The 14,478-nt window shown below is 33.1% G+C and overlaps 1 protein-coding gene across 3 annotated transcripts; it reads right to left on the reverse strand.

The window, feature by feature from the left end:
- Positions 1–1,306: 1,306 nt before the first annotated feature.
- Positions 1,307–7,758, reverse strand: LOC120082850 (acetyl-coenzyme A carboxylase carboxyl transferase subunit alpha, chloroplastic-like). Of its 3 annotated transcripts, XM_039038200.1 has the most exons (12): positions 7,603–7,755; positions 6,449–6,512; positions 5,842–6,328; positions 5,597–5,671; positions 5,384–5,491; positions 5,138–5,298; positions 4,712–4,826; positions 4,465–4,619; positions 4,096–4,147; positions 3,946–4,014; positions 3,280–3,357; positions 1,307–2,510 (listed from the first exon to the last, which is right to left on the reverse strand). In XM_039038200.1, exons 3-12 carry the CDS (start codon positions 6,202–6,204, stop codon positions 1,491–1,493), a joined length of 2,196 nt encoding a protein of 731 aa, XP_038894128.1. In that variant the 5' UTR covers positions 6,205–6,328; positions 6,449–6,512; positions 7,603–7,755; the 3' UTR covers positions 1,307–1,490. The 3 variants fall into 3 exon arrangements, with proteins under 3 accessions (XP_038894128.1, XP_038894120.1, XP_038894136.1); XM_039038192.1 differs by lacking the exon at positions 6,449–6,512 and having other exon boundaries at positions 7,603–7,758; XM_039038208.1 differs by lacking the exon at positions 6,449–6,512 and having other exon boundaries at positions 5,842–6,323; positions 7,603–7,754.
- Positions 7,759–14,478: the final 6,720 nt, after the last annotated feature.

Consider the following 14,478-nt stretch of genomic DNA (forward strand, 5'->3'; position numbering starts at 1 on the left):
ATCAAATAAATGAATACATATATCATAGTATATATCAAAATTCTTATATAAGCTCCAAAAGAAAGAAGAGAAGAAGTTGATATATCACGGTATATATAGAAAAAATGAAATAAAAGAGGAAGCATGCTCCTTTTGGTTTGCATGTGCAATAACCCTTCCCATCTTCATCTCTTCTTCTTCATGAAGCCCTTGCCATCGTCGCTCATCCCAATCTCTTCTTCATGAAGCCCGACACTCTTGTTCACTATCATCGCGCCTTCCATTGTAGCCATCTTGCTCGTCGTCGCTATCCTACCTATCGCCATCGGCGATCAAGTCCGTGCACTTTCACCCAACAATTTTATCCGAACCATTTTCTTATTGTACATAAATTACATGTTACACAATTTATCCTACCACACAGTTAATATTTATTATACAACAGTACCTGGTTGGTATTTCATTATTTATCATAAGAATTAGAAGTATAAATACGTTATATCATAATCATATCAGTTTTACCCCTCATCCTTGAGAGGGATGAGTATGTTTATTGGTTTGTTCTTTAAGTTTTAAAGAATTTTAGTTTTTTTCTTTTTTAAAGAAAACTGTCAAATTCTCTAGAAATTGTTGTTGTTCTCTTTTCTTTTCTCTTCATTAATTCCCTTCCTACGCCTTCCTAAAATCCTTTTTCTTTAAATATGTTTTCTCTAATTTTTAAAAATTTGTGAACAAATTTAATATCATATCATCTAACTCTCATTTATTAACTAGGAGTAAATAACATGGTAGAATTTGAACATAGGATCTCCCTACTGTGATTGTAAAAGCTTAAACTTATAGGTAAAGGTAAATTTAATTATATCATCTATTGTTTCTTTTCTTTCTCTTTATTCTTCAATCTCAACGTTTTTAAAAATCTCTATGGTTCTACCCACAACATATCTACTCCATTATTCATCAAGCAACTATCAAATTCTAAATCGTCCAACCGCTACATTTGTTGGTTGGAGATGTTAAGAGTATTTATTATTATTTGTTGTAGTTGTTTATATTAAGGAAATTATTTCAAACGGCGAAACTGTTGAAAATGTTTACAAGATATGCAAAATTTTAGAACTATCAATGATAGACGCTGATAGACACCGATAGAAGTCTATCAATATCTATCAGCATCTACCATTGATAATTTTAAAATTTTGCTATATTTTGTAAATATTTTAGTTCATTTTTTATATTTAAAAACACTCGTATTTTATGTAATAATACTATTTAATTTCTGTTTATTTCCTACATGTAAAAGTCGATCGAGACTCTTTTAATCTTGTAGTATTTAAAGATGTTTTTAATATGATTGTGAGTATGATTAGAAATCATATGAACATTACAACCTCCATCCATCTCGGTGTGTCTCAACTAAAGAAACGTTTTATTACAATTGAAAAATAAAGCCTCAATAATTGATATTTCCCACGCTCTCAAGATATAAAGCCATTATATTATGCATTTAACTAAAACCTGCCATTATCAACACCAACCATACCTTCTGCACCAGCCGCCATGGTCGACGCCACCTCCATTTTCAGATTCTCCACTTTCTCTTTCAAGCCAGATGCCTCCAAAGCTTCAAAAATCTTCTCTTTTATCTCAGCTTCCACCTTCTCAACCTCTTTCAGATTCAACCCATCCGCCATTTTCGCTTTCAATTCCTCAATCTTCCCACCAATCCCCTCCATTACTATGGCCCTCTCAATCTCTCCATTGATCTCCTCTTTCAAACGCTGCACCTTTTCTTTCACCTCCGCTGATGGTGCGGTTGCACTCTTTTTCACCACTGCAATGACTTCTAAATTTGCTGTCTTTAAGACATTAACAAGCTCTGCCTTGACTCTTTCGAGTTCTTCTATGAGGTCTTTGTCTATTGACGCTCCATTAGAGATGATATTGTCCCAAGTATCCTTCAACTGTTTCAGTTTTGCTTTTGTCTCGGATGGGATTTTGTTGTTGATCTCTGTTTTGAGTTCTTCACTTTTCTTCTTTTGCTCAATGAGATTGTTAACCATGTCAAGTTTTTCAAGCTTCTGTTTCAAATCCAGGTAGGAACCAGGCTTTGATAAGTTCTGTTTGAATTCTTGCATGATTTTGTCTACTTTTTCCTTCAGGTTTCTGCTGAGTGGTTGATTAGGAGATCCATTTGGAGCTTTGGAGAGTTCTAGCTTGAGTGATTCAAGCTTCTCTATTAAGCCCATGGAGATGAATGCATTGGTTATCTCTTTGTCAACATCTTGCTTCAGTTTCTCAATTGTTTGGACTGTGATTGGATCAGATGGGCCTTTGACTTTTAGAATCTTCTTCTTTAGATCCTCAAGTTCTGATTCTATGTCATCAGCCTTTGGCAGGCTGGTTTGAGATGGCTTCATCTTGCGTTTTCTCTGTGGATCAATGGGAACACCTTCTTGAAAACCGCCAATGTGTCGGTATTTGAGCATTCTGTGGTGGAGCAACTCTTCCGTACTCATGCTCGACAATTCCTGAATAAAATCCATTCTAACTTTTATTAGAGGGAGACTCATTAGGAAAGGAAATCACATTAGGTAACTGGAAAATGCTAGCACCTCTCCTAATCTCAAATGCTTCCATTTCCAGAAGAATAGGAAGAAAACTTTTAATTGACAAATATGTAAGAAAATTGACGCACGGGCACAATCGCTTGGTCCAAGAGCTGCAAGCCTGCGTAAGTAATTACTCAAAACCACCATGGACCAGCCTAGAGGTCAAAGGGTAGGTTGAAAGAAACAAAGGGACTTTAGGACCAGCCTAGAGGTCAAAGGGTAGGTTGAAAGAAACAAAGGGACTTTAGGATCATGGGTTCTAACTCCATGTTCGCCACCAATTTAGATGTCATGAAGAGACCAAGGGGGGCATAGGTTGGCCTATCATATTAGTCCAGGAGTCCATTAGATAGCAAATACTCGGGAACATAGCTAATATTATGGGTCCAAAATCACCCCAAAAAAATCCTAAAGGTACGTGTAAGTGGATAAACGAGAATAGGTTCTTGGAGGGTGTGAGAATAAAATAGAGTAGATTACAAATTTGATTCGAATTTAATTCCTATGGTTTTAAAAGTTAGAACTTAGTCCATGATTTGATAAAACTAACTAAATAGTCTCTATGATTTCATAAACCTCTCATAAATAGTCCCTACCATAGGGACTATTTAAGAGTATTTATCAAAACCATAAGAACTAGATTTTAACTTTCTACAGTTTCAAATGGGAAGATGTGAAAGACACTTGCCTCCATTGCCTGGATTATTGCAGATTTAATTTGTTGGGAGGACCATACAGGATCAGCATGTGCACCACCAAGAGGCTCCTGTGAGCAGAAATTATCAATATAACATGAGCAATGTCTAGGAGAAGCCATAACATCAGCTGAGTTTTATTATAAAAATGTAGGCTAAATTAAAAGTTATCGGGTCGTCTGTTCGTTTTATTAATTAGTTTATCAATTATATAGTATTTACTATTTCTTGAAGCTTCATCTATCTCACGGGCACAAACGTTGAGTTGAAACAGTGAGCAAAGCTAAGAGAAGCTGTAACACATCTCAGCGGAGTGATACACTGATAAAGAACTATTATACCTGGCCATGTTTTCTTTCATTTAGGGCAGTTATCAATTGTATAATTGCAATCGCAGCGCAACTCTTGTTTTACTTTTACACTATCATCTCTCTGACTCTACTCGTTTCATAAAGAAGGACAAGAAACCTCGTGGGGTCATACCAATAAGCAAGTTAATATTGGGCAACGAAGTTCTTTCTTTTCTTTTCTTTCTTCTTGTTCAATCATAAACTAGAAAGGAGGTGATGTCAGGCAAGAAAATGGTGCGGCCTTGACAATAAGATAAAATACTTCCAATTAAGCACTCAAGAGTGCATGGTTCACAGAGAAGTACTTACAGGGATGATACCATCAGCAATTTTGAGCCTATAATGCTCTTGAGCGGTGATCCTCAATTTCTCTGCAGCCTACACAAGTAAGAAACCTCGTGAGTTAGACAATGCTGGTCTTATTTCCAAATACGTTAAATCATCAAATCAATCAAATACCTTAGGAGCTGCTTGGGAGGATTTCCACAATATTGCAGCACAGGCTTCAGGACTGAAAAGAGAAACAGGTTCAAGAAACAAATCTATTATAGGAGCTACAAATATTATAAGAAGAGAAAATCTTGTTCTGTATTTAGTATTACTCCATCACTGACAAGGATCAAAAGGGATGAAAGTTTGCTTCAATGCAGGGTTAAATGCAGACGTGAGACCTCAAGCATCATTTACATGTAAAACTATACACCAGAAAGTTCTCTAGCTCATAAAACTTTATCGATCAGTTCTTTAACAAGTGTCTGAGCAACTAAAAGTTCAAGCATGGTTTCTATTTATTTATTGGTATTGGTATAAGAATTAAAATTATTGTACCTTGCAACATAGAAAGCAGAATTCTCCATCATGAACATTTTATTTGAACAAGCAATAGCAAGAGCTCCTCCTGAACCACCTTCACCAGTTACCACTGTTACAATGGGAACCTTTAGACCAAACATGGTCCTCAGGTTATGGGCTATTGCCTCACCCTGCAAAAATCGGAAAAGTGTTAAGCCAATACCATATTATCAAATCAACACCAAAGTTCAATTTCCATGTTGAAATGAAAAGAGTCACCCACTTGTCCAAGTTCCTCAGACTTTAGATCAGCAAATGCCCCAGGAGTGTCAACAAAAGTAAGGATAGGCAAACCATGATGATCAGCATATTTCATCATCCGTAAAGCCTTCCGATAGCTGTTTTTTCGAACAAAGGTTTTGGTTACTAATCCAATATTTACCAAAAAAAAAAAAAAAAAAATTGCTCTGATTGACTTGAGAGCCTATCCACTAAAACTTATCTCCTCACTATTATTAAGGTTCCAAACAACATAAAGTACTGGAGGGTATCTCCAAACATCTCAAACCCCTGCAATTAAGACTACCATTTGAAGTATGCTGGAGAAGAACATTAGATTCTGATGTTGAAAGACTAGGAAACATATTTCATTTGTCCTCATTCTAATCTTCCTACTTGTTGGTTTACTTATAGAGACGCTTAAGCTTACCCATGAGGTGTTGGCATTGCAAAGTTGCGAGCAATGTTCTCCTTGGTGTTCCTACCTTTCTGATGTCCTATACACATATAGCTTTTACCTTCAATGCTCCCAATGCCAGTAACAATAGCTGGATCATCATACCCAGCACGATCTCCATGGAGTTCTACCCACTGATTGAAACAAAAATGATAAAAAGTTAAACACTCAATTCCTATAAATAAGATGTAAAAAGTATAATGACTAATAGTGAGGAACCTTTTCTGTGATGTTTAATATATGATCAAGAACTGTTGGTCTGTTGGGATGTCGTGCAATTGATAATCGCTGAATTGGCGTCAAATGTGTGTACAAATCTTTAAGAGCCTAAACTTGAAACAAAGAGCAGAAAAAGCACTTAATACAGAAAGATTACAATATCAAGATAAGGCAGACCACCGAAATAATACAAGGCAGTACAACTAAACACACCATCTGATACTTGTTCTCGAGTGTACCAATTTGATCACTGAAATCTAAACCGGTTTCATCAGCCAAATTACGAATCTGAAAGAGAGAGAGAGAGAGAGTTAAACACAAAATATACCATGAGAAGCTTCAAGCTTCATAAATAGGCTTCTTCATTGAGATAAAACATTACTGAAATATTTCAATTCATGAAAATAATGTTCACAAAAACTTCCTGAATTTTTTTCAAACTCGGAGAAGGAACTTACCTCAATGATCTTTTTCTCTAAATCAACCAGAGGCTTCTCAAATGGAAGTGTGACGGGTTTTGGTTTCTCTGTCAGAGGCTTGAAGTAAGACAGATAAGTCAAATGCCCACTTTTAACGTCTGGATCCATATCATCTGGCCAAGGATAATCATGCTTCCTCCACTTTTTAACCTTTGCAGTGACACAAAATTTGTTCCTGCTCTTAATCCGGGGAAATTTTGGATCATCCAACCCTCTTCTATATGAACTTCTAAGGAGTTTACCAGCCAAAGGACCTTCTACAAAGTACAGACAAGGAAACTCCAACCAGCAATCTTTGTTTACAACGTTTCCAGATGCTAAAGATAGTGTTGTCATCTTCATGGAAAGTCAATATACTACTTCAAGTACATCCAAGAGTCCACGAGCTATATTCCTACTCTTGTGTTTCATTTCAGCAGAATAACGTGGCAAATACCATTGAAAGGATTGTTCATTATGTCCTGTCCTGAGAACAAAAAGTAACATAAATTCACAAAAATGGGAAAACAAATGATAGCATGCCATTGAGAGAGAGATAGAGAGGAAGATGCAAAGCAAGAAGTGAATCTTCGTAATGTAGCTTTACAAAGAAATGCAAGGAAATATCTTTTTCCATTAACTGGCTGACGGGAAAATTCAATCCAATGGTACTGCATGGATAAACATTAACAATACATATAAAAGATTAAATATGTAAACATTAAGAATACATATAAAAGATTAAATATGTACTTTACCTTATCAACTTATGTTTCTTAGTTTAGTGAAGGTTTAACTTGGTAATATGAATAATGCTTTCAAATTTTTGCTTAAATCATTGATTGACCCAAAAGTTGAACACAGGACCTCCCTGGCCCACCTACTACAATACCATGTTAAATTACTGATTGACCCAAAAGCTTAAGCTAATGGGTGAAGGTAGATTTAATCTTATATCATCTAAGAATAGTCGTTTATTGAGTCTCGTGATGATTTTAGAATCCATAAGTCAAGGGAGAACATTAAGAACACACACAAACATACTTTGATCGGAAGTAATGATATATCCAAGTTGCAAACAACATAGAGATTACTCGGAATAAAATAAGAAAATTTACATTTCCTCGGTTCTAATTTTTTATTCAAATCATTAATTTTCTTTCCAACATGAATGAGACTAAGTTGCATCAGTAGCATACAGTTTCTCCAATTTCGATGGATTTTTGTCATATGTGTGTGTGTGTGTGTGTGAGATTAACTCTTCTCTAACCTATTTGCACAGCCTTTGTGAATTTAGTTATAATTTAACAGTAATAGTCTTTTCCATTTTTTCCCCAATCGTTATTGCCATATTTCTCCCTATTTCTTTAGAACTTTCATGCAATCTCTATAGTACTGATACTCAAAACTAAACAAACACTTCTACAATTCTAAATCACGATATTCTCCGTTCAGAGTTCATAGAAAGATGGTATTGAGGCTCTACAAACATAACTTTCTCTAACAAATTCTGTGTAATTATTTAGTCCAAGTAGAGAAAACACAAAAAAAAAAATAATAATAATTAAATTAAATTTTTTTTTAAAAAAAAAAAACAGATAAAATTATCAAAATCTCGAAGCCCAAAACCCATGTTTGAGAACAAGAACTCTTTTGATTAGTTTCAATAGAATATGCTGAATATAAGAAACATGAAGGGAAATTAACTGAGATTTTCTCAGGAACCAAACTGAAAATCAACAGGAAAAAGAAGAAGAATACCTGAGATGGGTACATTTGGATTTTACTGAAGAATCTGCAGAAAGCTGGAAGGAAAACAAATGGGATTTTTCAGACTGAAAATTGGCAGTGGAAGAATTGCAGTTCTTTTGCCTTTCGGTTCTGGACGAATCCGAGTGAAAGAAAGAAACGCCATGTGGGGAGGATGAGAGCGCGTGGTTTCACATGCGACGTTGGGTGTGATGGCAAATTGCGATTGGTTCGTGTATTGAACGCGAATTTTGGTCATTAACTTTAATTTTGACAATTGTTGAAGATGGACAGGTCATCACAAATGTGGATAACTTTCCCCCCAAAATGGGGTCCACCTGGATTTATAATCCTCATTCCATCAAACGTGTCTGGCTCCTTTTTCTACTTTCTTTTTCTCTCTTTCTAGTTTCTGTAGCCACTCGAAATTGGTGCTCTTGTGCAATTTTATGAGAGTTTCGGGGTCACTTTGGAATTATAGTGAACTCGGTGGTTTATTGGAAAATTTTTAAGTATCTGATTAAAGATGTTTACCGGACTGGGCGGGACTAAGCTCCCATTCCTACTCTTCATTTCATTTTTCACTCTCGCATAATTTTTCTTTTTCTTTTTTTCAATAAATTACTTTAAATAACTATTATTTAAAAAAATATATAGTTAAATAGTTAAATTTCTTACTAATTTTTAATAGGATTAATTCTATTCAAATAATTTAAATTTAGAGAAAAACATATTCTAAATATAATATTTATATAATAATAAATATATATGTAAAAGGTTTAATATTAATTATTCGTTAAGGAGTAATACATAAATGTAAAATGTTTTAATCACCACATTCACATTATTGAATTTGGATGAAAAAAGTTAAAGATATCTCATGAGTATCAGTGCTGCCAATGCCATTTAAAAATGATGTCAAATGTAGCAATATTAAAGGATTATTAAAACAAAAAGGGAAAAAAATGTAAAGATATAAATGGAAGGAGTGAATGTTGTCGGGATTATAGATGTTAATTTTCACCACACGATTTTCCATTAGGAGGAGAATAAGGGAGGAAGTGGGAGAAAAAAAAATTGTAGGTTAAATGGGGACAAGGATGGGGAATGCTCCGTCTCCGTCCTCACTTTCACCCCATTTGCTTTCTTTTATTCTGTTACAATAATTATTGTTGTGTTGTTGTTGTTGTTATTATATAAATATTATATTTAAATGTCTTTGGTGTACGTCTCTAGTGCATATAATTCGATGAGTCTATCATTTCAATCCAAACTCAGAGCCTCCATCGATTGATGGTGCTTATCAGCTTCATCATATTGACAATACGACTAGTACTATAAAAGCAGTCGAGGTACTCTTTTTCCAATTGTTTCTAGCTGTCAATCACTTCTAGCTTTATATCAGTATACCAATTGAAATCATTTCCTTTCAAGGTATAGACGAATTGCTTGACTAGCTGGTCTCCTCTGGTTTCTGCATTTTCGCATATTTCAATGAAGTGAGCAATATGTTATTTCGGATTGCTCTTTCCATCAAACTGTTGGAATTTTGGAGGTCGGTACCCAGCTGGCATGCTCAAGTAATCAATTCTCTTGGTGTATGACTTAAGTATATAAAATAAGTTTGCAACAGTTCTCCATACTGAGCCCTTATGGAGTTCGTAATCATATCCTGCAGTTGTTGAATGATAGAAAGGCGATAGAGGTGGATTGTTGCGACTAACTTTCCTGCAAAACAATTTTTCCTTTGTCATTGTCTTTGGCCGTTGGAGTTTGACTTGTTTCAACCGTTTATGCTTGCATTTGACCTTTTAAGGTAACAATTTCATAATCTCACTTCTCAACAGCTTTCATTAAGAGATTTATCTTCCTCTCCATCTCTGCCATGGCCGACTCAGTCACTATGTTAGCCATCATGATAGACATTACATCAAAGTGTGATTCTTCATTTGATTGATCAAAAGCATGAGCATAGTTATCGAATAAGAGATTTTCTCTGATGAAGTTCCTGTCTTTAGGAGATTCCATCAATTGTTCCCAGATTTTCTTTGTGAGGACAAAACCTTGTTCTTGTTTCTACATAATATCCTTTGAATGACTGCGGGTGACAAGTCCAGTGTAAGCGTCACTCGCGACGGTAACTTTGGATGCGACTTTCTTTGGTGCCATTTGTTGATCAGATTTGGATGGCGAGATAGAAATGAGAGGTAGAGATGTCCCACTGGACATGCCAATTTATCTGCATGAGGTTTCGGGATAAACTTGCTTCGTGGAATTTAAACTTTTGTATTTATATTATTTTAGTATAGTAGGTACAATCTCTATATATAATCATTTGATGCTTTCAAAATAAACTTTAATCTTTAAGCTGGTTGATCTTTTTGGATGATCAACCTTTGGGTTTGTTAATCTTTTTGGATGATCTGCCTTTGAGCTTGTTATCTTATTGGATGAGCGACCTTTGGGCTTGATGAACTTCTTAGATGGTTGACATTTGGATTTGATGATCTTCTTGGACGATCGACCTTTGGATTCTTGGATGATCAGCCTTTAGGCTTGATGATCTTCTTGGAGGATCAGTATTCACACCAGCTTATGGAGAACTGTATTTTGTCGAGATAAACTTTTGTTGATATAAATTTGATACGAACGTGGTTCGATCTCTAGTACTTGATCCTCTTATTCTCTCGATTTAATGCGTATGCTTGATGTATGGAAGCGGAGCGTGTGGATGTTCTCGAAGTTGGAGTATTTGAAGAATGCTTGTATCTTCAAAGGACTCCAGTCTTCAAATACGGTCAGCTTCATGAGTCAAAAAGTATTATGATTGTAAAGAATTCCCTCTAGGCTCTATGGAGGGTAGAATTGTCAACTCCCACAAATAAAGAGAGCTCCTCAAGAGTTCTCTGGTGCAGTTGGTTGGTCCATGGGCCCAATTAGTTGGACTTGGACCTATTTGGCATTTTGGCTGAATTAAGCCAATTTTTAGGCTCAACTGGACTTAAGCCCAAATTATAATATCAAATTGGGCCAAATTAATTTCATTTAATCCAATGCTTGTGATGAAGACACGTGATATCATCGGAATTCGAAAATTTATGTATTCAACTTTAATTTTGGGGACACGTGTCAACTTTTAATTTGTCCCAAATTCAATCATTTGGAATTTCACCATTAATTTAGTAAATGACGTGGCAATTTGTGATTGATCCAAAATTTCAATTTCAACAATAGTATTTTATAATTGTAATTATTTTTAAAATCAAGTAAATTATTAAAGGGTCCAAACATGGTTTTCTTTAACAAACAATGAATACTATTGATAGGTAAAATTAATTAGGGTCAAATTAATTAATTAAACTATTTATTAAGGCTACAAAAAATAGTATTAAACAAAAAGTAAAAGAAGAAGTAATTATATTACTCATTTACTCAATGTTGAATAACAAAAACCTGATCTTATTTAATGTGTAATGAATACTTCATTGACCATACTGAAATATGCAATAAATAATTAAAGGCATAAATCTTATTTTGGTTCTTGGATCTTGAATAATATTTCTTTTGTCCTTAAATTTTTAAAAATGTATGTTTTAGTCCATGAACTTTGAATATTATTTTATTTTGGTCCCTGAACTTTAAAAAATGTTCATTGTAGTCCTTAAACTTTTAAAATGTGCTTATTTTGATTCGTGATATATTAAGATTTTGTTAACTCTTTAATAAAATCACAAAGTGACTTATATTTTTGGACGACTAAGCTACCAAATGAGTTAGCTATACTAAAAAATCAAAAGTTTCAATTTTGAATAAGGTGGAAAATGGGGGGAATCTAGAAGGTATTTTTAGTTTAAAATTTTGGTAGTTCAGTATTTTTGTGTGTTGGTTATTGGCATTTTACTTCATCTCCATCTTACTCGATTTATGTAGAGCCTAATCATCCAAATTTTGAATTCTAACTCAGCCCACAGGAAAAGGTTTTAGATCATGTAATACGTTTAAGCGTGCCTTTCTGGATCGCAAAAGCCAATAACCAAAACTGTTATCCCATTAAAATATAATGGATTTTCAGTAGAGAAGTGTCTAGCTATTGGAAAGACTTTTCGCTTTCCAACCTATGAGCTTCTCTTGGACCTTTTTTAAAGAAGGGGCAGGCAATGATAAGAGGTCATTCTACTTTTAGTGACACGTGTGGAAGGAAAAACTTTGTTTTGCCGACAAGCATAAGAAAGAAACCCCCATATATTGATGTTAATCCATTAGTTCTAGCTTGAAGTTTGTCGTTAGTTGTCTCGAAGTTAGCTGTTTGTTATGAATAACTTTGTTTGTTATTAGCATTTCTCATTAGACATCTTGCTTGAAGCTCTATTTCCGTGTCGATGATTTTAAAGGTAAAAGAGAAGCAATGAGTTTCTCATTAAAGTTAGTAAACATAGATCTAATAGTTAGACAACATAAGAATAAAGAAGAGTTATAGGTGTAATATTTGTATTTTCTCTTTCTATTTATTCTATTTCCCAGTAACAACAATTGGGAAAAGAGTTGTATCATCAGTTTCAGAGTTGATGCGTAACGTCATAGAACATTTCTTCTTCTTGCTCTATCCTCCTTTCTATTTCTAAGAGTTTGTTTCGAGTTCAGAGTTAGTGTTAGTATGCAGTTAGTAAGCTTTCCCGATGTAGAGTGATTTATTATAACTGTAACATCAATGGGACAAAAATACAAGCTTCCTCATATTTTTGTTGAAGACTTAACATAATTTTAATAGTAGAGACTAAAATAAACACTTTTGAAAAGTTTAAAGACTAAAACAAACGTTTTTTAAAAAATTTAGGGACCAAACTAAAACAAGATTCAAAGTTCAAAAATTAAAATAGGATTTAAACCATAATTAAACTTACACCTTGTTAGGTGACGTGTTTTTTGTTTTGTTTTTTCTCTCTTGTTTACTTGGGTCATTTAAAAATTAAAAAAAAAATAATGCGATCAAAGTAGATAACAAAACAAATAGATTAATAAATGAAATTAGTGTATGTAACCTTAATTTTCAAAAATCAATAACCAAATAATTATCACACGTGACCTTAATTTTATGTGTTTAAAAATTATATTTATTGTCTCACATGCTTTATTTCTCATCTGTCATCTCACAAAGAATCATTTGAATCATATTAGCCCAATTTTAAAACTAAATAAAAAATTTTAAATCTACTTTTTTAGGCTCTGTGTGGTAACACTTTCGTTTTTATTTCCATTTTGAAAATTAAACATATTTCTTCCCCATTTCTTATAATGATTTGCATATTTCTTAAGTACAATTGGCTGAATTCTTAGCCAAACTCCAAAAACAAAATAAGTTTTTAAAAGCTAGTTTTTTTAGTTTTCAAATTTTGGCTTGGTTTTTTAAACCATCGGTAGAAAGTAAATTACAAATAAAAAATTTGGAGGTGAAAGTAGTGCTTATAAGTTTAATTTTGAAAAATAAAAACAAAGAACCAAATGGTTACCAAATAGCCATAGTTTTTAAAACCTATATTGATTTCTGAAAACATCAGTAAAAAGTTTAAAAAAAAAAAAAATCAAAGAAATTCCTATTGAAGTAGAGTAGGGTTGACAAAAAACCCCACCACAACTGGATCAGGTCGGAGAATCCTTGGTTTAATCGGGAATGGGTAAAACCGGGGACCATTTCAAGGTCCCATCTTGGGACAGGATGGGGATGGAAGGGAATCCCGACCCTGATTATTATTTTTTCTAGATCATACATGCATACATATACACACATATACATACATATATTATCTAGATATATGTATGTATATGCATGTATGTATATATATACTATCAAGAAATGCGTGTAATGCACATAAAAATCTTAATGTTTTAATTCAATTTTGTAAGAAAGAGTAACTTTTTGCATATAATAAATAAACATTATATAGTTTTGTTTTAATGTTGATTATTATCTTTATATTTTTAATTTTTTTTTTTTTTTGCAAAGTAAAACAACAAACTGATTTTTTTTTTTCCTTTTGCAAAATTGTAATTTTAACATTTGTGCAAATATTTATTATCAAGAAAAAAACACATTTTTATTTATTATTTTTTTATATATAAAAAAAAATCTGTCTTCTTATCTTATTTAAAAAATGTTTGCTACTTTAGAAAAAAAAATTATCCTCATTCTCAAAGTGTTTTTGATTGTATATGACTTAATAGGATAGTATTAACTTTTTTTAATACTAATTATAAAACTAAATAACACAACACACACAACAAAAAAATTAATAAAACTATATAAGATTATTCGATTTTATTAATTTAAAGAAAATTAAAAAAGAGTTCATTAACATATATATATAATAGTTCTAAGAATGTAATACTTAAAAATGAAAAGATTAAATCCATTTTTATCAATTACCTATTCCATTTTCACCTCTACATATATCTTTCTTCCATTCAGCTTCTTTATCTCTTTTTCTCTATTTCTCATTAATTTTTTTATAGTCGGGATTGGAGGAACAATTAACCTAAAATTATAAGATTCTCTTAATAGAGAAGTGGGCCCTTTTAAAATTATGATCGAAATTGAATGAATTTTTACACTAATTCTATATTTTTCTCAACTTATGCCTTCATTTTACACTATTATCTAATTTTCTCAAACATCTCTATATATCTCACTTCCCTATTTTTTTCTTTATTTTTTCGTGGGTCTCATGATTTTTTCCCTCATCTCAACTAATTACTCTCTCATTCTTTTTAATATAAATTCAAAATAAACTTTTCCCAAATTGTGATGGAAAAAAACAATAAACATATTTATAACTATATAGTCCCTAATTTGAACTCATTATTGACACAAAAATCCATAATTCTAATTCAAGT

The sequence above is a fragment of the Benincasa hispida genome, chromosome 1 (genome assembly GCF_009727055.1).
Source record: "Benincasa hispida cultivar B227 chromosome 1, ASM972705v1, whole genome shotgun sequence".
Taxonomy (NCBI): domain Eukaryota; kingdom Viridiplantae; phylum Streptophyta; class Magnoliopsida; order Cucurbitales; family Cucurbitaceae; genus Benincasa; species Benincasa hispida.

Excerpts from the sequence above, each read along its gene's own strand:
- LOC120082850 (XM_039038192.1), bottom strand. The coding sequence starts at position 6,204 with ATGAAGATGACAACACTATCTTTAGCATCTGGAAACGTTGTAAACAAA. Across the intron at positions 5,672-5,841 it reads TAGAGAAAAAGATCATTGAG|ATTCGTAATTTGGCTGATGA; the intron begins GTAAGTTCCTTC and ends TCTCTCTTTCAG. Across the intron at positions 3,358-3,945 it reads TTGCTGATGGTATCATCCCT|GAGCCTCTTGGTGGTGCACA; the intron begins GTAAGTACTTCT and ends TTCTGCTCACAG.